Source organism: Brachycentrus maculatus, unplaced genomic scaffold (genome assembly GCF_059751285.1).
Source record: "Brachycentrus maculatus isolate JH-2025_06_01 unplaced genomic scaffold, ASM5975128v1 h1tg000199l, whole genome shotgun sequence".
Lineage (NCBI taxonomy): Eukaryota > Metazoa > Arthropoda > Insecta > Trichoptera > Brachycentridae > Brachycentrus > Brachycentrus maculatus.
In genome coordinates this window covers 1,112,521-1,139,400 of record NW_028280950.1, presented here as the reverse complement: position 1 = coordinate 1,139,400, position 26,880 = coordinate 1,112,521, and the positions used below count along the sequence as shown (strand labels likewise).

Below are 26,880 nucleotides of genomic sequence, written 5' to 3'. Positions count from 1 at the left end.
TGACCAATACTGACTAAATAGGTACCTAGGTACATACGTTGGTCAGCTCTCATTTTCTGCTGGCCAACCTCCGTTTGTTTGCGTTCCTCGTACCCAAATTTATTCGGTATACATATAATTTGACTTTACAATTATAATGAAGTTAGTAAGTTTTGACCAATTTGTATTGATTTTTAGACGACGACTCTGGTTGAGAATAGAAATTATTTACTCGCGAACGAGGCGTTGCTTATATGATCTTACATTTATGAGGATAAGATACAGGGGGTCAGGAAAAGTCCAATATCTTTTTTCATGCGAACTTTTATTAGTAGGTCAAGCTTGTTACATGTTTTGTGAATTCGGGGAACAGGTTAAATATATTAAGATGCCTGGTGAAGGTCTTGGGAAGTTTCATCAAATGGAGTCGCGTTTGGTAAAAAAAATATTGCTTTTGAACGAAAAATTAGGATCGCAAATACAGTAGATTTAATTTAATCGGTTCCTTAAAACGACTATGATCTTCTGTCAATTAAAAGTACAAACGGAAATAAACATCATAGACTATAAAGCTCTTGCTACCGCAGTGATTCGCCCAGAACATGGGTCGGCAACTACTTATTATTTAAGTATTTTTTAAGTAACAGATTTTTTTATCAATGATACTTTTTGGGCAGATTTATACATCTATCATAAATGTATAAATCAGCCAAAAAAGATTTGATAACGCCCTTCTCTATTAAAATAAACAATTTTGGTGTATATATTAACTTTCCGAGCATGAGAATGGCTGTCTTTAGTATAAAAAGGTATATTTGATATCAAACGAGCTTTTTATTAGCATATTGAATATGAAAGTGGTTTGAAACTAATGTGGTTTTCAAAGATTGTTTTCTATTCAATGTTTATATTCTTAACAAGATAAAGGTTTTATGACGGCTCATAAATGCTTAATTACCTAACCGAACTAAAAATCAATATGCACAAAACTTTTTTTAATCAAAACCTCTGATAAAATGTTATTTTGACTTTGACAAAGCACTTTTATTTTACCACTAACCATGTTCCTTCTTCACCGGGAACCATTGGCATTAGCTTCATCCAAGAAGTTGGTTGTCTCAGAAACATATTTAAAAAGAAAAAAAATTAAGGTATTTTTATAATTCCAGGTTAGATTATTTATGAATACAATACAAAGCAGTTTTCATTTTGAACCTATATTTAATTACAGCATTGTAATGCTTATAGATTTCATAAGAGCTTAGATACTAAGGTGTGCAAAGTAATACTTTAGGTTAGTAACAAAAAAACAAACAAAAAAAATTTCAGCAGTATAATTAATAAAATTGTACATAATAAACACATGAACTTTATTTTACAATATTTATTGCTATATTTCTTCCGCTCACAGGAACACTAACCGTCGTCGGTGTCAGAATTAACCACATGGTCTATTTTTGGAAATATTTTAGGTTTTGGAAGTATTTCAGTTTTGAGACTGCGAATTACCTTTGTTCCAGTTGATATTTGCTTCAGTTTAGCTGAAAATAAAATAATTTATTATTATTTGTGATATTGCCATAAAAAAAGTTTTAATCTTTTAAACTCTTGACTATACTCGATACTAATTCATCAATGTTTATGGTAAATGAAAGTCCCCGAGTTTAGCCATACCCATGGCTTACTCTAGGTTGCATGGGTATGTACGTATAATGTGGGTATATTGCAGAAGCTTATGTAAGTTGGACAAGCTATTATGTATTAATGTATAGAAGTACCTTGAGGACAAATTATAGAACATATGGTAAGACCACTTTTAAATCACAGGATGCTATAATCAAAATTTAAAAATACGCTTGGCAGATTGCTCTTCTAAATTGAACAAATATTGCCTTTAAAATTAATTTTCAAATATAAATTAGCTATTTGTAAGTTTCCTACGATTTCCCGGTCCGTGGCGAGCTTCATGCTCAGCAAGCTCCACCGGATGCTTTCTCCTTTTGTGAATCCGGCAATTTGATCCGTCAGCAAATGTTTTAGGGCACCAAGGACAAGAAAATGGAGTTTTTCCAGTATGCAGATTAAGATGACTCTAAAACATTAAAATGTATATGTACATATAATAATTTTATCGAACATGTATCATTAAAAAGGCAAAAAAAATACTGGTTATGTACCTCGAAAGACCTTTTCCACTTAAATCCCTTATTACAAAAACCGCAAACAAATCTGAAAACGTCTAGGTGAACGTACATGTGCTCTCTTAAAGTTTTTTCATATGAAAATGATGATGGACATTTAGAACATTTATATTGAACACCTTCGTGAGCATCCACATGCCTTCGGAGATTCCTCGAACTTTTGTAACTGAAAGAAACATTCACAATTACCAAAAATGTTTACAAATACAATAAGCATTACGACAATGATATACCTTTACATACCTTTTGGGACAGTGCGGACAAGCGAAGGGTCGGTCTCCACTGTGGAAAATTCTATGAGATTTCAAGTTACCTTTAGTAGTAAAAGCTTTGCCACAAATATCACAGACAAAACTTCTTTCTTTATTGTGCACCGCTCTTATGTGAAGTTGAAGAGCGTGATTAGAAGCAAACCTAAAGAGACAAATATTAAAACTCTCTTTAAACATATCAAGAAATGAAATTCAGATGATTGAAATTTGGAATTACGTTTGTTTTAACGAGATGTAATATTTTAGATATGTGGTTACCTTCCTCCGCAGGTTTCACATTTGGATTTCATTCTTTCTTCTTTAGGAATGTGATTTCTTTCATGTACTGTCAATTTGAATTTTTTCGCAAATGTTTTATCACAGTGTTCACACTTGTAAATGTTCCCAACAGCGTGCGTCAATAAATGTTTAGTGTAATATTTTTCTGTTAGGAAAGAGCACTTACACTCCATACATCTGGAATTGAATATGATTAGTGAATATACAATACAAGCAGTCCTCGACTTTAGTACAATTAGCTGTTTCGTTCATCCCAAAAGTATTAGTAATTTCCTTTTAACATCTGAAAAAACCGTCATGGAAATGCAATCCCACTGGAGAGCACAAAATATTTAGGCAATAGAAAATTACAGAACTCTTTACCAAGAAAAAAAAAGTTTTTAGCCATTGCAACAGCGAAAGGCTATAAAGTTTAATCGTTAAAACTTTTTAGCCTTTCGCTGTAGTATATGTATTTGATGGAACACAATTTGTAGCATCATTAAAATGATCATAATATTGACATTATAGTTGAATAACATCATAATGAATTATATGAATTCAGGAAAATAGAATGTAGTGCATAATAAACAACTTACTTAAATACGGAATCTTCAAAGCTATGTGTCTTTATATGTTTATATACATTTTGTTTAGATCGGAGGAATTTGCCGCAAGTACATAAAATCTTAGGTTTAGTATCGTGTTCTTGATTTGTATGATTATACAGATCATACCATTTTGAAAATTCTTCATGGCAGACATGACAGATGAAACTGAAATTAAGTATATAAATTATGACATAAAAAGCATACTTAGTATTTTACACAGTTCTAATTACAGTGGAACCTCTCATAACAAGGAATTTGCATAACAAGCAAAAAAAATGTGAAAAAGTTCCTCCCTTAACGAGCGATGTTTCGCATAACGAGGCACAGGGGAAGAGCAAGGCTCTTTTTCACGACATTCACTTGTGAACCGGGTCTTTCGCGGCTTGGGAAGGAGGTTTACCAAGAAGACCCTCACTTCTACAATATCATGGGACTCGAGATGGATAGCAACGATATTGAAGAGCTTGTGAAAGATCACAGCCAAGAGCTGATCACCAAAGAGCTTATGGAGTTGCATCGTGTTTCGCAACAAGAAATTATGGAGAAGAGTTTGTTAATGGAGGAGGAAGAAGTAGCAAAGCAACAATCTTCTAGCACAAAAAGAGAAATGCTGAAAGCATGGGAAACTGTTGCATCGTATATCAAGAAGCATCACCCTAATAAGGAGGTGGCTATTCGTGCTACAAATTTATTCAATGATAATGCTGTGACACATTTTTGCCAAATTTTAAAGCGTCGGCAAAAACAAACGTCTTAAAAACAGTTTTTTAGTTAAAAGGGATTAAAATTATTTGTTATAAATTTATATTTTTATATACGTTTTTTTTTAAATCTAAATTACATTCCAAGTTTTTACACCCCTTACCAATTTGTAAGTAATTCTATTTGAGTAAACATTAAAAAAAATATATAAATTTATTTTTTTTCGGCCTGGAACGCATTATCGTATTTTAAATTGATTTGTATGGGAAAAAATGTTTCGCACGAGTGTTTCGGTTAATGAGAAAGATGCTGGAAATAATTAAACTAGTTATGAGAGATTACACTGTATAACTTTTTAGGAGTGCTTACAGATAATAATATAAAAATAAATATTCAACACAATTCAGATTCAATTCTTCACCGGCATATTAAGCTGGCCTTGCTTCTTCTGATTACCACTTACTCAGATGTATTTTAAAATATCTAATATTGAAATCAACCCTGAAGAATTTATTGCAACCAAATCACATGATTTTCATTAAATGGTAAAAAATAGTTATTAAAGGTAGATGAAGATTGCTTTAATTCATCTCCTTCTTTTTCTTCTTATTGTAGGCCTTGTGGCCTGTTTTTAAGAGGGATTAGCCTCCTGCGACGTCGTTTCCCAGCTATCAACCCATCTCTTTGGTGTCTACCATGGGGTTGGCCATACAGTGCGATGTGAGGGAGTCTGGATGGTCCCATTATCCTCACATGCGCATACCATTGTCTCATTTTTTTAGTGCATTTTAATTATTTGTATTTTTATTGATTACACAAAGATTTCAGTTTCATACTATTTCTGTGAGCCTAAGCTGCTCATTATTAGAAATAGGTATCAAATTGTGGTAGAGTGGGTTTGAACCGAGGAACTCTGACTTAAGAGTCCGCGACACTGACCACGGGACCACAGCCCGACACAATCCAATAATGCCTTTCCCTACATATGCTTGTATATTTGGTTACTTACTGCATAAAAGAGCTATTGTTTAAAGTACAGCCTTTCTTTTTTATTTCAAGGTTTTCATTTTCTTCTTTTGAATCAGGTTCTAATTTTACACAAGGATCCAGGTCGGTGAGAAAATAATTATTTTGTTTTTCCTTCTTTTTCGATGCAGGCTTTTTCTTTTTACTCTCTTTGGGTTTTTTCGTTTTGGTAGTTTTCCTTTTAGATCTTCTTTTAGGACCTATAAAAGTTTGAAAAATAAGTTTTTGAATGTTTAAGATAAATAGGGCACATGGAATTTTCGATGCTTACTTTTCTCAGTATAGGATTCATCGTCGTAAAAGTTTGTGTCATCTTCAGATTTTACAGATGGATCAGTAAATTCTTCTTTTATAAGATCATTGATATCCAGGTCAGCCTCCGGCTTTATTGGATCATTTTGATCATTATCTATATCCACCGTTGAAGAGAGAGTTATTTGTGTCAGAGAACATTTACGTGCATATTCATCAAACGACACCAGTTTCAGTCTACATGGCTCGCAAACTTGAACTGGCAACAAGTCATTGGTTGTTATCTACAAACAGATTTCAAAAAAGAAAAATATGGACATGTTTTGGTAAATGCAAACTCAAATATAAACTATATTAAGAAGCTTACATGTATTGAAAGATATTTTTGTATGATTTCCACAAGGGGCACATTGTTATCAGAAAAAATGTAATCCAAAGATGGAATACATATATCGGCACACAACCGACAAGAACTTGCAGTATATTGACTATTTGAAGTCATTTTGATTGATTTGTATTTTCATGAAAACCTCCCCACACATAAGGAAAACGCGAACAAGTTTTTGACAGATAGATCAATTCGACGTAAAATTGACATTTCGTCGCGCTACACCGCTTCCATATCCATAGAAATAAACATTTATCTATGGCAACTATTGACGTACTAAAGTATATTTTATGGTAAGTATTTATGAACGCACATCCTATTAATTTGTGCTTAGCGAGACTTTATGTCAAAATATACATATATATTTACCCAAAAAAGACCATAAGTTGGCGCTATGTACGTAAATAGAAGGCATAAGTGAACGCTAAATGTTTTTATTTATACGTCCCACTTATTGAATGCCCACTGAAGAAAAAAAAATTGTTGTTTGATAAATGATAACGGCCACTTCCAATCGCATTGAGATGTTAATCATTTGGCGTGATGTCATAATAAACGTAAAAATTTATATCTGCAATTGGATATACGAATGCGGATGTAATTTGTAAAAGAAACGTATTTTTTTTCTGTGGCAGCATAATATAAAGAAGAAGAAAACAGTACATACGCAACTAGGTTTTGTATAGTCTATGGCATCTATGGTAAAATGTTTGACTTCAACTTTTGATTATAACCTCCAATACTCCAAACTCCAAACAAATTCCATCCCTGTGGAGACAGGAGGTAGCGAAATAGTGTTTTAGGTTTATTGAGAGTGAAACGTTATTTTCTAATTTTATGTCGCACTAAACTGACATCGGCTAGCGACGTTACCATTATTTATTTAATTTGGTTTACCATTTGAAAATATGTCTGATCCAAGCACTAAAGAACAAGCCCCAATGAAGACTCCGATGGTGTATGTTTGTGGAGGTATTGTATTTATTGTTAGCAAATTAATGAAGGCCCAATCCGAAATAGTTTACAGCGGTTGCAACATCAAGTTTTTGTCTCGAATCATAATCTAGTGTTGATAATGTGTTCTTATTTTTAAGGAATTACAAATTTTCAGTGCGAAACGTAAATCTAGTTCAACGTGATAGGGCAATCATAATATTAATATGTACGTTATCTCAATATGACCACTTTCATTTTTAAATCCTATTTTAAACAGGTGTTTTCATATAACTGCAAGACAATTATTTTAAACATAACTTAAAAGGCGCTCAGTCGAATGTGTGGAAAATTATTGTACGACAGAATTAAAGATGAAGATATTAGAAAGGAATGTGAGGCTGAACTAGGAAGAATTGAAAGATTAAGAAAAGTTCTTTTAAGTCGTATGGACATGGGGAGCGAATGGATAATGAGAGAATGACTTAGAGAATACATTTGGCAAATGTGAACGGGAGAACAGAACGAGGAGGGCCAAAAAAGACTTGGCACAACCAGATAGAGAGAAAAAAAAAAAGAAAAAAAAAAGATCAATCAGAACCTAAAATCTGATGGTGTCAAAAGTCTACATAATCTCAGGGCACGTATGACTAGATTGTATGAACGTGAGGGAAGTTAGAAGTGTATGTCAGGACTGAAAGAGTGTGGGGTTCCATCCTTTCTGCCTACCCCTGCAGGGAAAGGGCGTGATGGTAGTAGTTACTTACTTACTTATAACCCTTATCCGCACCCAATGGTGCATAGGGCACTGCATCAAATTGACGCAGTGTTATCTTGATCATTACTTACATGAAGGTAAAGTGATCACTCTTGCGCTCCAGGAACCAGTCCAGGGTAATAAATAAATATTACAATGTAAAATCACTAATATTTATTTTCACTCCCCCTGGGAATCGAACCCGCGACCTCCAGCACGGTAGCTTAACACGCTGATCATTACACCATGGAGGCGGATGGTGGTAGTAGTAATTAGTTATTAAAAAAGTATGAAATCAATGGAATCTTTTACCTTTTTCCAATGTTTTGATACCCAATGCATATTTTGATTTCAGAATGTCACCGTGAAAATGAAATCAAACCTAGAGATCCAATTCGTTGCAGAGAATGCGGTTACAGAATTATGTACAAGAAAAGAACAAAACGACGTATCCTTTTTCATTTTACCTCTGAATGCTTTACCACTCGGCTGCATTTTTGTCTGTGACTACACAAATGTGGCCATCACAGATAGATGTGACTACATAAATCGGTAGTGCAAAGGCAAAGGGATATATCTGTCTCAGACCAAATTTTACAGGAGAGAAAAAACAAACTTGTGAAATTAAATAACTCGTTTGTTTAATGTATTTTTATATGTACATATCTTAATAAAACTAAATAAGTATTACAAATACAAATATATCTTTTTGCCAGATTATGGAATTTACTATTTTATACATTTTGTGGAACAAACTTAGAAAATGAATAATCAGATATACCCCTTTGCCATTACACTACCGAAATGTGACCATCACAGATAGATGTGACTACATAACTGTGACCATCACAGATAGATGTGACTCTACACAAATGTGGCCATCACAGATAGATGTGATTTGGCACCACCTATGATTCAAAACTTAATTTTAGGAATGAGATTCTCGGATTGTAATGGCCTATTATAGGCCATTACTGTGTTTGACATTTGTCTAAACCAGAGGTTCCCAAACTCTTTTATCTCGTAAACCCCTTGCCTTACCTGATATTGATTTTTATAAAATTCATTAACTTCAAATGTATTTTTGACAACCGGTATATGTAGTGTTACTCACTTTAAACCACACATGTTAGGTTTTATACATTTATATTTTAAATTCAAATTAAAACATAGACCCCTTGCAAGTTGTCATAGACCCCTGGGGGTCGATATAGACCACTTTGGGAATCACCGGTCTAAACAATGATGAAGCAAAATTTCATTGCTTTGGTGATCAGTTGCTATCGGGTTAGTCTTATTTACCAAATAGAATGAGTCATCACCTCCTACCCTAGCCACAAACTGAAACTGACAGCATCGTAGTGTTTGCTGTTAGTGACCGTTGACCGGTGAAAGGAGTGAGCGAAATGTCAAATATGATTGACGTGTTATGCCATTTGCAAAAATTATAACATCTTCCAATAGGATGATCAATTTTGTGTCACCCTGTTTATTTACCAATTTCATAAAAAACTTTTTTCCTTAACCATTTTTAACAGTTGTGGTCTTCGACGCCAGATGAATAAATAAAGAAAAATGCTCTTAATCAAATTAGTCTTTTATTTTGTAATCTTATAAAATATGAATACATTTAACCAATAAATAAGTAAAACTTGCGACTTTTCATGTCTTTTAAAACAAAACATTATTATTTCAAGTTATCTACATGATATGGAAGACTTGCACACGTTTGGGTTGTAAATTGTTATCATTCAAACTAATTATTGGAAAACTGATATGCTAATATTCACCGCATCAGTATTACTTCTCGAGGAATATGCTTATAAAAAATACATTCAAATTGTTACGACTCCAAATAGAAGAACATAGATTATGCTATTCTGAATATGTTAGCGTGATATTTCATGAATGCAATAATACACCAGTCACCAGTACCAACTTGGAGGGTAACGTGGAAGCATTATCGGGAAGCAATGTAAGGTCTGCCTCGCCATACACTCGGCATTCAGTACCACATTTTGGCAACTCCTCGGGCTTACAATTACCGCTATATACAACTTACTTACCAAAGTACACAATATGTATATATAAATATGCCAACCTAACATTAAGATAAACCTCGACACCGTCGGGCCTCCTTAATGCGGGGGCACGATTGCACATTCGATAGACTACTTAAATTACTTTTGGCACTAAGTATCTGTGGCACTATATATTACATTACTTGTTTCTTCAGTACTATCACTGTCATTCACTGTTTTACTCTCACCATCCGCACAAGAATTAGTCGCTTGCGGACTCGAGGGTTCATCATCATCCGAGGAATCCGGGCCGGGAGGTAGAAGCGGCGGAGCCATCGTCACCGGATCCCACTTCTCTAATTTCGTGGGATCTTTCTCGTGCAATTTTTGAGCCAGAATTTGTAAACTCGCCAATGAGTTGTCACAATCTGTCGTGTCTATATCCGTTAAACTGACACCGGCTCTTTCTATTTCTGCAAAAGTTCCAAAAGGCAGCTTCCCTAAGCACTCTAACTTCATCACGTGCATCTTACTCCTCAAATGTTTGGCCAAATGTCCGTGTATCCTAAATGCAATTTTACAATCTGAGCATTTAAAAGGTCTGGGGTTCGTGGTCGTAGCTGCTCCGAAAGTCGAAGTCATGGAAACTTTATTGTGATGCGAACCGGAGCGTTCGTGTTTTTGTAAATGTCCACGAGTCCGGAAACTAACTGCGCACGCGCTGCAGCGGAACGGTCGTTCCATATAATGAATATTGATATGCAAACGTAATTGAGATGGCTTGGAAAAAGTTTTGTTACACACTACGCATACTGATCTTCCATCTTCCGTAAGATGGCCTTTGGCAAATGCGGCGACTGCGGAAAATTCATTAGATGGCGCCGTCAATTTGAATCCCACACCTCCAGCTCCGACGACTACTTTTCTCGCAATTCCAATGTGTTCCGAAGAGATTATACCCATTTCTGATTCTTTTTCGCTCGCAACTATTTCATCCGCTTTGACATTAACAGAAACGACATCTCCATTGACTTTGTCAGATCTGTTTTCTGAATTCGTTTTGATATTTTGCAATTCTGCATTTTCGTTTGTTTTGCCACAAGCTACTTTTAAATATTCAGACGCTACAAACTTAGCATTCTCCGTACTCGTCAATGCCTCCGTACATGAGGGGCTCGTCGGTCTTGCGGGTGCTGCAATCTCTACCGCACTTTGAACATTAGAATTCTCGATCGGTAAAACTTGAGATGTTGGTTTTGTTATAATTGTATTTTTTTCCATTGCACTGCTGGTGGGAAGAGGTTTTGCGACTTGACCACGAGCTATGGAGGAACTATCTTTCGGTAATATACCTTTGGCGACGTCATTAGCTCCACTGCTGACTTCAATTTGGCGGGATTGGGCTACGGTGTACTGGCTTTGCTTGATTTTGGAATCCTGTAAAGCTTTTTCAGTTAAATAAGCTTGTAACATGGGTTCATCATCATCCCGCCACCTATCATTCCTCTGAGGTAGTTTAGCCGTGCTCTGAACAAGAGATGCCAGGAGGTCGGGCTCTCCCACCGGAGTCAAAATGTCCGCTACGGGATAGCGAGCGCTTCGCCAATCCCATCTGTCGTTTTCTCTTATTTCGCTTTTACTAAGATCCATGGGCTTACTCAAATCGATCGGATGCCATAACTGATTATTCTGTCTGGAATTTCCGATAGACTTGTCATTTTTATAAGGCGCCATTTGAATTATAGACTGTTTTCTGACTGAGGATGGGTCAATCTCCTGACGAGAGAGGTCAGGTTCCTCCATTCTGACATCATCAGCGGGCTGGGTCTGCGTGATGTTCGGGCTGTAAGGGTAGGTGGAGGGTCGTGCGGAGGAGAGCAGGCCGGGGGCGGGTTGCCCGTCCCACAGGGACAGGAGACAGTGAGCGGCCTCGTGCTCTATGCGGGACTTCCACGAATCCGTATCTGAAATTTTCAATACGTTAGTCAGTTATTTATTTTAAAATGGCTTGCAATTACGGCTATTATTATTACCCACTGGTCCGATTTTATCGATAAAAAAAATCTAATAACGATGTATATTCTCACCACTAGATTCAGTTTCCCCTTCATTTCCATCATCCTCCTCGTCGGATTCCTCGTCAGACTCCCCTCCGCCTTGTGACCCGTCCGCTCCTTCGCTGCCATCTCCGTCCTCCAAGGGACTAATTCCCAACTCCGCACATTTCTTGTAATGGGATTTACTCTTCATATGTTTGGTTAAATTTCCTTTAGTTTTGAAGCTAAAAAAATAAACAATTAGATTGAATTTTAAATCCAGTGAAAATAAAACACACCGATTATGTATTATAAGAATGATTAAATAAAACACTTGTTTTTATACCACTTGAGTTTTATTAAAGACTACTAGTTTCAGAAGCTAAACTTCCATCATTCAGGTCTGAATAAAAACATCAGTTTATATTACTACTCTCATTTTAGTCTTTAATAAAACTCAAGTGGTATAAAAACAAGTGCTTTATTTAATCATTGTAACACGCCGAAACAATTAATAAAATATTAAAAGAATGATTAAAGAATGCCATGTATTGCAGCTATATTTTAAGAGTATACTAAGAATAGAATTTACCTGAAAGCGCAATGTTTGCAAGTGAATGGTCGGACATCGGTATGTGTGCGTATATGCTTCTTGAGCATAGAAGGCTTCTTGCATCGTATCCCACACTCGGAACACACATAACGTCCTCTTCCCCGACCACGCACATATGTATATTCCTCGTTGCTTTCAAATCCACCCTTCAAACTCTTTACGCTTTTATTATTGGCTACGGTTGCTTCACCATTCATTACTTTAGGTTCATCTCCACCCTCTAAGTCTGTATTGGAAGACTCCTGTAATCATATTCAGTAAGTGAATATAAGTGAAGTCATATTTGAATATCCTTGCGTTTAACCGGTTAACTGCCAAGAGCGTCTTAAGACGCATAATGTTCTGTGAACGGAGCGCCGCTCATACAAAAATTACGTCTTAAGATGCGCCATTTTATATGGGCTTTTAGTAAAGAAAATCAATTATGTATTTAAAATGTACAAATATATTGAACGCATAGTGACATATATTGAGAATATCTTTGCACAGTTAGAATTGAAAAAGAATTGGTTTTTACCACTTTAAACATAAATTAAAGAGAGCTTTGTCGTCGGAACAACTAATGGCACTCAGGGTTGTCCAATAATCCCCGAGTTGCCGAATCTGATGACAGAGATTTTTAATTTTTAATTTTTTTAAATCAAAGTGTGTGTGTGTATAATTTTAATATTAAACTGACATATAATTTAGTTTTCATATTTTCTATGAAAAATTTTGTGACAACCCTGCACCATGAACAATTAATTTTATGATTATGGATAAATGACTGAACGACTGGCTCACTCTTTATTTATTTGGTAAGTTTTATAAATAAACGTTATTACACTTTCAATAACGATATGTTTAGAAGGTTTTATTTTTGTCGTAAAATTCTCGGCATGCTGGGTACTGCCATACATGTACCTGCCGGCAGTTAACCGGTTAATGCTCAAAGAATGCATATTTACCTGTGGTCTGGCAACAGTAACAGTCCATTGGGAAGAATGTGTCATCAGGTGGTCTTGCTTTATTGTGGCGATAGAGATGTTCTGGGGACGGTGACGCGAATCGTAGAAAGTCATAGCTTTTCCGGGAGTCAGACCTAGTGGATTTGGTGTGGAATCCGAACAAACCTAAAATACACATCAAAAGTTAACTCATTGTTTAGAATTATGAAATATAATCGTGTATTCACGAGTCAAAATGAACAATACCAACCTGCCAATTGCTGTACATCGAGAGAGAGTGTTGATTAACAACATAAGTCGGTTGAGGCCTGTTCAGTGTGCAGTAATACACCTTGGTAGAGCACTTCAACCCTAAGTATGTGTAAGCGTGCCCATTCAGGTACAGCTGCCCGTAAGCTTTAGCGGGCCGAGGGGTTTCCGGGGATATCAAAGGTAATGTATTTGCGTTTGGTGTTATTCCATGGTGTCGTTTTGGAGTAAAAGTTCCAGGCTTCAGGGGTAAAGATGTAGGTCTTAAAAACTTAGTTTTTTCAGTTTCGACTTTTAAATTTGTCACAGAGGTATTAATCGTTTTCTTAAAATAGGATGTTTCGGATCTTTCGGAAATTTTAGTCGGGGTATCATCTGATTTTAATGCTTTCGCACTACCTCCAACTTTGATTCCGTCAGAACTGCCAACATCTACAGCTTTGTTGAGTATTTCGCATTTAGATATTAGATTTTCAAAATTTTCATAGTTAAACTGTTTACTTGTTTCCGTTTTTACCGGAGCCTTCTTTTCTCTTTCGGTGATCCTTGGAAAAGTCTCCTTTGTTTTAAATTCAAAACAGTTGTCATCGGGTATTTTGCTTTTATTGACATTTTTACTGAGGATACCTGTACTGTGCAAAAATAATACTTTACTTTCTCGGGGTGATTCCATCATGTTTGTGGAACTTTTCTGTAAGACTTCTGTATTTCGTCTTAATATTTCATCTATTTTATTTTGAGTGAAATTTTGCTTACTATACAATGATCCTTCAGTCTTAGAGTTCTGGGAAATGGTTTGAGATGTTTCGGTAATAATCTGTATAGAAGGTATGAGCAATTTGGATTTAGGACCGCTCTGAATGATGGAACTACTACATTTCCAGGACGATTCACTTACGTTAGTATTTGAGCTGGGTAAACTACAGATAGAATTTTTATATTTTGATATTGATTGAAATTCAGTATCAGACGGCGCAGACTTGTTTCCCTTTGGCCTCTCATTGAAATTCACGTCACCACGAGGAGAAAGTTCTTGTACACTGTTCAACGCTCGGATAGACTTGATCATATCAAGTATCATAACCTTGGGAGAGGAAGGTACGTGAGTACCGAGAGTGTTGGGTCCGGGCATGCCGGGAACGTAGGGTATGAACTTGCCTCCGTGCAGAATAGTAGAAGCTCCACTGGGGGAGGCGGCGGGACTCAGCGCCGGCAGGGTGAGCGGATTGTAGGCTGTCAGAGATTCTATCGGAGGAAACTGGAACTTGGTCACGTTCGGAGCGGGTATGCCGGCAACACTCAAGTTGGGTGTCGAGATATTAGGAGCGATGGAAACCAGCATTCTGGGAGTCTGGGGGTGTGGAGAAGGAAGTGGGTCTTTAGGTGTGGGAGGGTTGTGCACGATAGTTCCTCCGGAGTGTAACCCGGATCGGACAACGATGCTGCTGGTTTCCGGTCCCTGCAACTTTGGCGAAGCTTTACTTTGCGAAATCATCGTCGGGGAATGTTGAGAAGTCGACGGTTCTATTCTCATTGTTGTCGTTCCACCGGTATTATCCACAATCTTTACTTCTCCCCCGAACATCTGAAGTGATGTTGAATTTTGCCGCATAGGAGACAAAGACAACTCTTCGAGCGATCTCAGTGTAGTGGGAGTTTCCGAACAACGCATCTTCGCGGGAGGGCTGTACAAATCAGACCGCCCCAAACTCTCTTCACTTATAGCCGCCGAACACAAACTGTCGGCAGAACTTGTTTCTTCTCGTCTTCTAAAAGGAGACGGGAGTTTAGAGTTTTCGGCTATCACAAAAAATGAAGATCTCGGCGTTTCAGATGTTCTCTGAGTATCAATTAGACGAGTATTCCCAAGCAATGGGCCGGGCGAAGGGAGTGGCGCGGATATCTCGTTATTGTCCGATTTCAATATCACGAGATTTTCCGGCTTGTGCAATCGACTAGTCGGAGTCTTGAGTGTTGAGCTGGCGAGCTTCGCTAACGTGTTTGGATTATATGTTTCTGGAAGAGTGACATGAACAGAATTACTTCTTATATAATGATGCTCCGGTTTATTTAGCCTAAATGTTTGCCCTTTGCAATAGTACAGCCTATGTATTTCCAAATTGTCGGCACTTCTATAGGGAACTTGACATAATGGGCATATGTACAATGTTTCCGAGCCGTCGTACGTCTCGCTGGTTACCGGCAATAGTCCGGTTGCTTGCGCTCTGGCCTTAAGCAGGAGATCCTTAATGATGGAACCTTCGGGGTTCAGTGGATGCTGCGGAGCTCTAGAAGACAGAATATCCGGCTGAGCAAAACTTTCAGAATAACACCTTTTCCTGTGAGCCGCTTCCACACTCTCGGAATTCTTAGTAAGATTAAGTGGTTGGTTATCATTTTTCAAAGATTCGTGCAAATTTAATGTAATTTCATTAGAACTCGTTTTTTGGTTATTACTTTCTTTCATATACTTTCTTTGTAAAGGAGAATCTATTGTATCAACTATGGCTTCATTATCTGATATTATTTTTGAGATATGTCTGTTTAAAAAATCAGTGTTTGTTACCAAAACACTTTTAGTAGTATTTTCATCCTCGTGATACAAGTTTGCTTTGTGAAATTTTGGTTTGTATATTGTTTTTGGTCTGGAATCAGTCTGCGAACTGGAATTGCTCGGAGGGGAAACGGAATCTGGCACTGATGTTTCCGAAAAGGAATTATCGTTCACCCCCGAAGCATCTCCGGAAGTTCTATCCATCGGCCACGAGGATTCTGATCTGGACACGTGATTCCCGTTCACTACATCAGTTTCCGAACCCAAAGACCAATCCTCTTCTATACTGGGCGCATCCTCGGATCCCTGAAGTCTTAATGCGTGAGATCTCGATCTACAGTGCTTAAAGAGATTAGATTTAGTCTTAAAAGCGAACCCGCAAGGTACACAAGGATAAGGGCGCTCATTAGTATGAGCGCGGATATGTTTTTGTAGAACTGACGGTTTGGCACAGCTTAACTTGCAATATGGACACACGTGGCGACCGTTTCCGGGAGAACTCAGATGTTTCAAGTTAGCCTCGCAAGATTCTTGATAGTCGGCATTTCCCAAAATTTTACCATCTAAAGAATTGGCCACTACGCCATCCTGACTGTAGCAGTTCACTTGTCCATCTCTCTCCATACTAAAGTCCTTAACATTAATTTGTACATTATTCTCTGACTCATTACTGCGCGAGATACTTAATTTAGTAGTACTGTACACATTTACAGGAACTGTCGGATAACTATACAAGCTGTCTACGTCCACGGACTTCCTCCCGGCGGAAACATCTTGATATGAGGCGAGGTGATTAGAGGTACTTTCATGGTTGGAAATCTTCTCCATGAACGTTCTACCCAGATTGTTATCCATCTGGAGAATGCCCGGCTGCACAACAGTAGCCATCTTCTTGAACTTCTTGTGGAGGTATCTGCTGTCATTGTTGTTGTTTAAACTATGAAATTCTTCTCTTGGCTTTTCCAGGAGAACAGAAGATGGATTGGGCTTCATGTTTTCTGAAACAAAACAGTAAAAAAATTAATATAAAAAAAAAAAAAACAAAAAAACTTTTTGTACAAAGATGACACACGGTTATGGTAACCATGAAAAAAGGATAGGGTAAGTCAGATTCACAAAAAAATAATTCGGATTCCCATACTAATGGAATGTATTTCTTATCTTTAGTCAACCAAATAGTAAAATAACTCGGGTTTGTGGTACCATGGCTGATGTTGTGGAATCGAAGCTACAAGTCCTAAATTCCAACCCACTTTACACAACCTGAATCCATAAATGAATTCAAACACGAGCTGATTCTAACTGCATCAGCTTACCTGAATATAGTATTGAAATATTTGTACATATCACAAAAAAATGTATGCTTTGTAAAAAAATCATAGTGAAAAAACTAAATAAATCAATGTAGGTAAAATATACTATATTAGGCATATTCAGATGTCCCATTCTTAATAAAAAGTCCATATAAAGGGTAGGCCGACCCCCACTCCTTGCATTCTACCCTCAGCCGGTTTATACTATCATATATCTAGACTAATTACCATCACTTTATATCTCACGAGCTAAAGATCAATGTAAATGCAGCCCAGTATTCTTGAGCTTAACAAAATTTCCAATGACAGTAAGTAGAAATTTCAAATAACTTCGTTTTTCTTGCACATTTCTTTATCTATATGATCTATGAATTTTCTTTATTTTCTATACGTTCCATTGCTAAGGATATGATATCAGAATGATGGTTGGTTTTGTTATGCATTTTTATCAACAAAAAAATGGTTATGGCGAATATTAGATGAAAGTATATCGTTTTACTCAAAAACAATTGTGCGAATTGAAGGTACGATGGTAAACACGAGTGACATTACAGGGTTACGTTTATTTACTGTTTTTGATGTTAAAAATAATTAGTAAAGAACTTTTATAGAATAGACATTTTTATAATTAATTAATAAAAAAAAATTCCCCTAATATTTTATTAAAGATTGAATATATATGTCAATAATGAATTGCTCCCTTCAATGATGATATCTTGGATATACTGGCAAAAAACGTTAACTCGAAAATATGACATTTTGACTTAATGATGCATATGGTAAATTTTTTAACGTTCTATAAACTGGCAAGTAGTTTGAAATGTCATATTTATGTGGTTTTAAAAGTAAATTCAACTTTAAGTTTAACACGTTGACGTCGGGACACGGCATTTGCCGTTTTTCGCGGACTGTCGGTCAACTGCGGGACACGGCAAATGCCGTTTTTGTCGACTGTCGGTTATTGGCGGGAAACGGCAATATAAGGGTTTGTTATCAGTGTGAAATAAAACGCGTTGAAGGGTAATCTGCTACCTGGGTGCTAGGCGACAGTCTGTTGACGTTATTTGAGATGCCTTGTCCGGATTGGCTAGTGTGTCGCTTGTAAAGGCATCGCCAGAAATCTAGTGTTTTTATGCGATCTCAATCTCCAGTTTAGTTTCAGTCATTTCACGTATTGGACTATTTTTCATACCGCTTGGACTGTTTTGTTTACTGTTTGGTGTTTTTTATTTGAATTTATAAGCATTTTATAGGGAATGATACCTCGGAGGGGAAGACTATTTTTAAGAGTTTACAATGCTTCTAAAATTGTGAAATACGGAATACTTAATTAAAAATTATGATTATACTTTATTTTTGATGATCAAATGTCATATATGATTTCTTTGAAAATTTCAATCGAAAATATTATTTGGTTTAGAAATTGTGTCAATTTTAAGAAAGCGATATATTTTTGCGCTAATCGCGAAAAACGTCCGCTACAGGCTACAGTCTATTGTTCGAAGCGCCCGACTACAGTGTGTTAATAGCGGGTATTTTATGCAGGCTAAAAGATTTAAAGAACAGGGATTTTGGAGTTAACATTTTTTTGCCAGTATACCCACGATATTTCAATTTCAATTTATTTATTTACAGTTAATATACACATTACAAACTTAAATTTAAATCGTATACATTAATAAAAATAGAAAATAAGTAAGAATACTATTGCTAAAGGTGTAGAAGAATCCCGCTTTGGAAAACTCCTTCAGACACATGGAACAGATCAATATCCAATGAGATATAACATAGCAGTAGCTCTTCCTACAGGCATAACCATCCGCAGGTCGGTCCTGTGTATAGGAATGTGAAACAATCTATGTCTTAGGTAACTATCGGGAACACACAGACCAATGTTCCGGATAATTTCAGGATTATCGATCATACCTCGCAACAACTGATAAAAATGGGTCATCAAATATTTGAATAAGTTCATTTGAAAAAATCAAAACACGTTTGATTCTTCCCTCGTGTAAGTGATCGTGAATTTTTTAAACATAATTTACACTTAGCATAGCATAATAGTTAGATGATGTACAAAATATTATATTACAATAATTCACTGCGGGTAATTTGAATTAATGCTTGTCTAATAATCTTTATTGGCATCACATAGCGGCACTGGGATCTCGATGACCGCTCGGGCGGGCGGGGCGGGGGGAGGCGGGGGAGGTGGGGGCGCCCAGCGGGGCTTTCATTTCCTAGAACGAGTCATGTTTTCCGAGAAGTGCCCCCCTCCGCCCCCCACCCCCCTCCCTCCCCCCGCCCTAGCGCGATCACAACACTGACAATGCCGTCAGCGGAGCGGGCGGCGCCGATTAGTACCAAACTGGCGAATACTAGACTCTATGTATTGGTTTAATACTACAGTAAAGCCGCTTGTGCACTACACGGAATTTTACTGTCCGGCAGTCTGGTTAGCATGAAAACACGGATGATTGGCTTGTGATTTTGTACGTCTTTCTTCGGATCGGTGCACGATTACTGTGCGCTTGAACTCGATCACGCCAAACTGTCGTAGTCGCTTTTATTTATTTAAAAAAAAACCGGACTAGCGGACGGTAAAATTCCGTATAGTGCACAAGCACTCTAAGGGCGCTTGTCCACTACCCGGAATTTGACAGTCCGGCAGTCCGGTTTTGAAAAATGAAAGCGACTACGACAATTTAGCGTGATCGAATTTACGCGCAACGTGTTCACGCACCGATCAAGAGCACCGATCCAAAAAAAGATGGACAAAAGCACAAGCCAATCGTCGTTTTGAAGCGCTAACTGACGTGCCGAGCGGTAACATTCGCCCTAAGGGCGCTTGTCCACTATCCGGAATTCCCGTGTAAAATGATCCCGTGTAGTGCACAAACGCCCTAAGTATGCGCAGTGACATTACGTATAATTTTCAATATTAGAAGTTCGTCACTTATGTGGTGTCACTAATAAGCGCTGTCAGAGTGTTATTATGCAATAACGCTCTGATTTAATGACTATTTTTTCCCTATAAACTTTTTTCAGAATTTCGTTATGAATTCAATAGAAATAAAGTACGTAAATCATACTTAAACGTGCGCAGAGCCGGCGTTTTGTGTTTTTCTTGTGGGTGCGATTAATTTCGATGCTATATGAATTTTTGTTTTTATTAATTTTATAAAAATAAAACATAATCGTATCTTCATTATTTATTTTTGTTGCTAAAAGGTGCGAAATAAAATTTGTGAAATACATAGTTTTATGTTTTGAATATTGAAAGCATTCACTTTGTGGATCATATTGATATATAAATTAAACCCTGAAGAGAGCAACAGGTTGTTGCCGAAACTAGTTGGTTAATAAAAATGTGAGTGGATCAAAACACAAAGTCTTTTTATTTGTCGAAATAATACATAATTTTATTTTTATAAACATTCTGAAAATGTTCACTGTTATGGAATTGATACGCGTCTGAAGATCTAAGACGGACTTAAATCTGAAATTTCTTAATCGTTCCAGAATATTAATCGTTAAGTGGAAAAAATGCTGCTCCCAAGTGAATGTCGTGAAAAAAGGACTTCCCATTTCTCTGTAATGGGAAGTCATGCGAAATGTAGCTCGTTAAAGGGAAAAACTTATACACATTTTGTTTTGCTCATTATGCGAATTACTCGTTATGAGAGGTTCCACCGTATTTAATTTGTTTCAATCGAGCAAAAACAAACACGTACATTTATGCGCCAGTCCAGAACACAATGGACCAAAATTAAATCGAGATACGCCACTGCTAAACGATGATGTACAGATTTAATTCTTAGAAAAAAGTATTTATTCAATTATTCTGAATAATATTGTACGAAGATATTTCTGAAACACCTGTATCCACCAGTAAACAAGAGAAACCACTAACAACAGATTCAAGAATAATGGTTTTTCCTTAGGTACCCCTCAAGGCAGCAATAAAAAAATATATATAAAAAATCTATTGTGTTCTTTACTAACATATTTACTAAGTAAAAAATTTAATCAATATCTATAGATATTATTTTTTAACATCTCATCAAAGATGAAGAAGAATATGGAAGTCTGGGCATTTACGGGGCTGACGACCGTCATAGGCTGGTTTAAGTGATCACTTTACACACGTGTAACATTCACCAATTCTACCCATTATTGACAACCACACTACTCAAATTCTTGGAAGTTCTATTTATATGAACCAATTTAGAAACCTTGTTCTTGAATCACTAGAACTTCACTAGACATCTATTGGACACACTCAAAATGTTGTATCTTTAGATATGTTAGGTCTATGCATATCCACCTGGATACCTAAAATATAACACTGACGAGTAATTTATTTATTAGATGTTAAAATCAAACACTGAGTTTTGGAGTCTACTAAATTGTATTTTTATTTTTAAAAACACATAAAAATTTAATTTGTGACAGTTGTTTCGCCTTTTTAAATATGCCAAATATTATCACGCTATATTTAATTTTTAATTTTGAGGTGGGGTTTGTTGTTATAAGAATAATATACATGGCGGTGGTATGGAGAAACATAATAGGATCGTTAGAGATAGAGAGAATTGTCTGACGAGTAAAATACATCTGAAATATGAATATAAATTTAGATAATAAATAAATAACTTACTACCTAATAGAAATAGACAATAGAATTTTGTCAAAATGAAAAGAATATTCGAAAATAATATAATTAGATCTGAAATCAACACATCTGTACATCTAAGATTGTGACGCATATAATATTAACGTCGTACCCTTTTCTTCTAAAATAAATAAACATTATATTATTGTACTGAAGCAAATGTCGTTCAATAACACCTGCAGGTCTGGTGCATACATTCCTCGAAGGCAGTGATGCGCGATCTTTTTTCGCAGAGAACCAAAATTCAAGAATCTACGGGCCGCAACGCGAATACGCGCATTGGCAACTCTATTCAGTGCAAATTTCAAGCCGATCCATGAAATAGATTTATTTTTATACGCAAGTTTTGAAAACTTCGCGTGTTTTCTTCAGCTATGGACTAAAACGGAATCGAGTGGTCAATTAAATGCGTATCAAATCCGTAATGTGGATTTGGCTGATCACCAAATAAACAGGCATGTAATTGAAGATAATATGGGCATATCTTATAAACCCTATAATCCTTTTAGCCCTATTTCATATAATAACACATTTGGATAATTTATACAGCGCCATTTTCGTAAAATACTATCTCAAAGGCGCTTCGATTCAACTGTTAAATAAAAAATCTTTGATTAAATTGTGCGGAAAAGAAAACGATTGAAATGATTTACGTGTGAAAATTTATGTTTTATTCAAAATATTTTAATAATAAAAATCTGGAAAAATGTTCAATGTATTTAGACGGCTGATAAAGAAAGTATTTAGGAATTTTGCTTAATGAATAGTGACATGTGGGCGAATAAAAATGGCTCGCGGCCCGCGTATTGTCCATCACTGATTAATGATAGTCAAGGACGATTCACCCGACCGATCACCTACGCGACCTATGTGTTATTAATGTTGATGAGTAGGATGTTCGGTATAATTATTGAAATCAATTCAGAAAACGTTATCTCGCAAAAGAAGCGAGTAAAAATGTGGAACCCAAAAATGTCCATTGTGTCGCGTCGTTTATAAATTTCGAACCGACGAAATTAATAAAGAGACCGAAGTGAACATAGAATGCTCATTGGTCATTGGTCCTGCATCGTGGACTGATAAATGGTTTATAGTTACGGCTACAGCCGATAGCCGGTTGTACGCCAATGATGCAGCATTAATGTGTACCGAGAAAAAGGCGGCAACGCTCTACAACGAGTTTTTATCAACATTCACGCCATACGACGAGTTCTTAGCGGTTCCGAGAACCGATCCGGGAGCATCATTATCAGCCATTCAGCGGACGCGACGAGAAGCGAAGAATAAAGGAGGCATGGCGGGAGGGAAAAGCCGATACGTTTCTTGCGCGAACCGCGGGAGGCGGGGACGAATAATGGAATAATGCTGTTCTTCCTTACCGGTCATTTAAAGTTATATGGGTTGTGAGTTGTGAGGTACCCGAACTGGTAATATAATACAATACGGGCCACGAAACCAGTTACGTAGTTGTTCATCAGTTCGCGGCCCTCGGAGGTATCGCGAACGGCGACGCCGATAGTCGGACGCTCGGCGCGGTGCGGTCGAGTCACATTCCGCATGTGAGCCGACCTGCCCGCTACTACTACTGCAGCTACTAGGTACGAAACGACCATCGAGAGCCTTCGGTACCATCACGAATGCAACCTGTATTTATTTCAATTACCACAATGCTCGAGAAATTTGATCCGTTCCTGGTACTAGCCGCAAGTGGGAATCGCCTACTTAGAATTCCATTTCGAGAATTGGGAAACGCTACCTTATCGTTTACAGGCCCAAGGTATATTATTATTATAATTATATCATACGCAGGTACTTACCAAAAGTCAGATAGATACACAGCGGGACACTGACGCGGGGATTACGAGGACATCGCGTTGATACACATTTTGCGATGTGATCGAGTCCTTGACTTCTATTATGAATTTGATTGATAGTAATCAGAGCGCCCGAGTGCCGTTTATTTGAGTCACACATCCTAAAGTAGCTTCGTGGCTTGTGCGGCTTCGTGTACACTTTACTGTCTAAGAAGAACTAGGAATCAATAGATGCTTTCAAATAAAGTCGTATCTAAGTATCGTTCTCCAGGCGCTACCAGGAAAGCATAAGACGTATAGGGGTAACCGCATTGTCCGCGTGCAACGCTCGGGTCGGAGCTTGGAGTGGAGCAGGAGAGAGGACGGTGTGAGGAGGGGGGCACTTGTTGCGCGCCAGTGTACTCAATGGAAGGCCTCCAGCTCCGGCGGCGCCGACCGGTTTCCCCTCCCCGCCCCGGGGACACCAGCCTTCCGCACCCCCGCGGCAGAGAGGACACCCGCCACCCGCCACGCGCCACTTCGCGATACTGTGTTACGGCACATGCCATGAGGTCTCCAGTATCCTCGAGTGCGCGCGCATCTAGTTGCTCGGAAATGGCCACCTATTCTTGCTCATCATACGCGCGTACCCTTACGATACATTGGAGCGAGTGTTTTTGCCTAGAATTTTCACTCATGAATTACATGAAATTATAGTAACTTTAAACATAAAGAGTAAATCCACTCACAAGTAGGCATAGGCTATGAAACTTATAAGGTTGAAGCCTGAGTAGGGACATGATAAATGGTGTTGCATAAGCCGTAGCTAGATTTCAGAGTCACTTGGACGTTAGGTAATTTAAAAAAAAAACGATACATTGGTTGGATGACCCACACTCTTGCTCTAGTGCGGGTTCAGCTATCTCTGCCAATATGTGTTATAATATAACCGGAACTCTCCAAAATATGTCGCTAGCGTTGAACTTCTTTTTGTTTACCGCAGTTATCTAATGAGAAATTTCAACATTACCGCTCAACATGCCGACCGAAGAGTAAAGGAGTCTCGCCAGATAGTTGTGACATATTCGAATAATACATTTACTCAAGGCCCAATTTACGTTAAATCGCTACTTAATTTTCTCTAAACCCAGGTAACACTTGACGTAAATGATATTTTTTTATTAAAACGCCGTTTACTGTTGTATTATTTATTGTTTCGGCATTTACTTTGTGGTAAGACATGTTAAAATTATTAAAGAAAACACTTGTTTTTTTACGACTTAAGTTTATTTATGACGACTAGTTTCGGAAGCTTAGCTTCCGAAAAAAGTCGTCATAAATAAAATCAAGTGGTAAAAAAACAAGTGTTTTCTTTAATAGTTTACTGTTGTGTTAATTAAGCAACTACTTTGTATTATATTAAACATTTATGAAAATTACAAATTGATGGATAATAAGGAAGGCAAGGGAAGATGTTTTTTGCAACTCAAGTATCCGTTTGGAGTCTTGATTACAATTGATAAGAACAATTTGTCGTTATTCTCCTCAATATTTCTGTTAGTAAGTTTCTATTCCCCTACAATACGTAGTATGTGCCCGCGTGGGCGAATATTACGTTCGGAATAGGAGTGTTTTCGTTTTTTACATGCAAAGCAGGACGGACTTCCATGGAAAGTCAGCCTTGAGAATTTAACGGTCACATTAATATTAATTCGCGGAATTGAATGTCTGTCCATTCTACACGGGTTGCCTCATTTCATTTCTGAGACACGAATGGTTGTGTTTCAATTTACTACAACGTATACTATTATATAACATCGATGTTTGAACATCATTTTTGCATAATTATGTACGACATTTAATAAAAGATGGGCGGGTGAGATGTCGAAGTAAAATTCAAATTTGTGACACGGGCTTCTGAAAATCTTCTGAAATGAAAAATCTCTATTAACATGTGAAAATCAATTACAACATTTTGAGTGTGTCCAAATACTCGTTCACAAATCTGGATTATTTCCAATTAGTTTATTAGGAGTTATTTTTGTAAAGTAATCACTTAAATCAGCCTATGACGGTCGTCAGCCCCGTGAATGCCCAGACTTCCATATTCTTCTTCATCTTTGATGAGATGTCAAAAAATAATGTGAAAATCAATTAGCGATATTGAACAAAATGATACTTTTCACGGTTTGATAAATGATGCAGTTATCGCTCCGTTTTTAACATATCGCTCACTCCTTTCAAGAACGTCATAAATCAAAAAACTTGATTTTTCAGGAGAACGTTTTTAAAGTTTAAAAATATAATACAATGCATTTAAAATAAATGTCAAGCCACTTACTGAACTTTTTACTGTGCAACAGATCTTTTTAGGTAAAACCTGAAGGTTTTTTCTCCATTTAAAAAATATTTAGAATATTTAAAACAATAATGAAACAATACCTTTTCTTCAATATGCAAAAACAACACTTTCTGCCCTGTAGCGGGTAAAAATTAAGTTAAAAATATGCCTCTTTTGCTGGGATATAGTACATTTTCTGGGCATTCCGAAAACATGCACAACTGAAAATTGAAGATTTTTGATTTATGACGTTCTTGAAAGGAGTGAGCGATATCTTTCTCTTCAGCGAGTTATTATTTTAATGTTCTTATCCCCTGTAAAAATTTGTATGCACCTAGGGTAATTTTTTTGGATTTTCTACTTTGTGTATCATGGTAGGTCGATTACAATTATGTCACGTTTATCATGTTATGTGATTTCGCTTAACATTTCGGCTGTGCTGAAATCTTAAGGCCTAGATCTCGGACGTTCAAATCGCAACGCGTTCGACCGCACTGAGGGCTTGACGTGTGTTCACACTCATTTTTATTAAAGAGTATGTATTGGAATTTGACTTTTTTTTTAAAATATATTGAATTGCTTTTATCTCCTTACCTTTCAATAACTCTTTTTTGTCAAAATCATATACTTATGTATTTATTTCGAAGAAAATTTTTTTTTTCAATGTAAAAAATGGTGTTTAAAGAAAAAAATCAATTACGTCAAATGTTTGGGTTAAGAAAATTTAGTTGCGATTTTACGAATACTGGGCCTCAAGAACGTCTTTAACCCAAGATAACTAAACTATATTTGTAGTTACATAGTAACTAAACATTCGTCAGACGGACTACGCAAACAAAAACGTGAAAATTACCAAAAGTATTTATTAATTCATTAAAAATAGTAACTGGTTACATGACACTTAAGTTTGGTTTATTAGGAATGAATGTAAGAGACATTAAACAATAAATCACTATTCC

General features: G+C 36.8%; 3 protein-coding genes across 4 annotated transcripts in view; 1 reads left to right on the top strand and 2 right to left on the bottom strand.

Moving 5' to 3' along the window:
* Nucleotides 1–1,297: 1,297 nt before the first annotated feature.
* On the bottom strand, nt 1,298–5,883 carry LOC148307401 (uncharacterized). Its single transcript, XM_088263523.1, has 9 exons — nt 5,669–5,883; nt 5,321–5,585; nt 5,033–5,249; nt 3,310–3,486; nt 2,711–2,908; nt 2,424–2,594; nt 2,157–2,346; nt 1,921–2,071; nt 1,298–1,520 (listed from the first exon to the last, which is right to left on the bottom strand). The coding sequence occupies exons 1-9, from the start codon at nt 5,801–5,803 to the stop codon at nt 1,396–1,398; spliced, it is 1,629 nt and encodes a 542-aa protein (XP_088119649.1). The 5' UTR covers nt 5,804–5,883; the 3' UTR covers nt 1,298–1,395.
* A 535-nt stretch (nt 5,884–6,418) lies between these two features.
* Polr2K (DNA-directed RNA polymerases I, II, and III subunit Rpb12) lies at nt 6,419–9,037 on the top strand. Its single transcript, XM_088263443.1, has 3 exons — nt 6,419–6,661; nt 7,735–7,827; nt 8,918–9,037. The coding sequence occupies exons 1-3, from the start codon at nt 6,598–6,600 to the stop codon at nt 8,938–8,940; spliced, it is 180 nt and encodes a 59-aa protein (XP_088119569.1). The 5' UTR covers nt 6,419–6,597; the 3' UTR covers nt 8,941–9,037.
* shn (zinc finger protein schnurri) overlaps nt 8,961–26,880 on the bottom strand; it is a 54,323-nt gene continuing 36,403 nt past the window's right edge. The window contains exons 1-6 of one of the 2 annotated variants that reach the window (XM_088263441.1): nt 23,605–24,132; nt 13,247–16,797; nt 12,997–13,161; nt 12,029–12,291; nt 11,488–11,681; nt 8,961–11,364 (exon numbers count right to left, since the gene is read on the bottom strand). In XM_088263441.1, the coding sequence (XP_088119567.1) occupies nt 9,572–11,364; nt 11,488–11,681; nt 12,029–12,291; nt 12,997–13,161; nt 13,247–16,797; nt 23,605–23,761 (6,123 nt within the window). In that variant the 5' untranslated portion in view covers nt 23,762–24,132 and the 3' untranslated portion in view covers nt 8,961–9,571. Of the gene's footprint in view, nt 11,365–11,487; nt 11,682–12,028; nt 12,292–12,996; nt 13,162–13,246; nt 16,798–23,604; nt 24,133–26,880 lie in introns of those variants that run through there. The other variant, XM_088263442.1, reaches the window with a different exon arrangement.

Coding starts and splice junctions, on each gene's coding strand:
- Polr2K (XM_088263443.1), top strand. CDS start 6,598: ATGTCTGATCCAAGCACTAAAGAACAAGCCCCAATGAAGACTCCGATG. Junction 6,662..7,734: donor GATGGTGTATGTTTGTGGAG/GTATTGTATTTA, acceptor TTTTGATTTCAG/AATGTCACCGTGAAAATGAA. Junction 7,828..8,917: donor CAAGAAAAGAACAAAACGAC/GTATCCTTTTTC, acceptor CATTTTTAACAG/TTGTGGTCTTCGACGCCAGA.
- LOC148307401 (XM_088263523.1), bottom strand. CDS start 5,803: ATGACTTCAAATAGTCAATATACTGCAAGTTCTTGTCGGTTGTGTGCC. Junction 2,595..2,710: donor TGTGAAACCTGCGGAGGAAG/GTAACCACATAT, acceptor TTGTCTCTTTAG/GTTTGCTTCTAATCACGCTC. Junction 2,072..2,156: donor AGTGGAAAAGGTCTTTCGAG/GTACATAACCAG, acceptor TTAATGTTTTAG/AGTCATCTTAATCTGCATAC.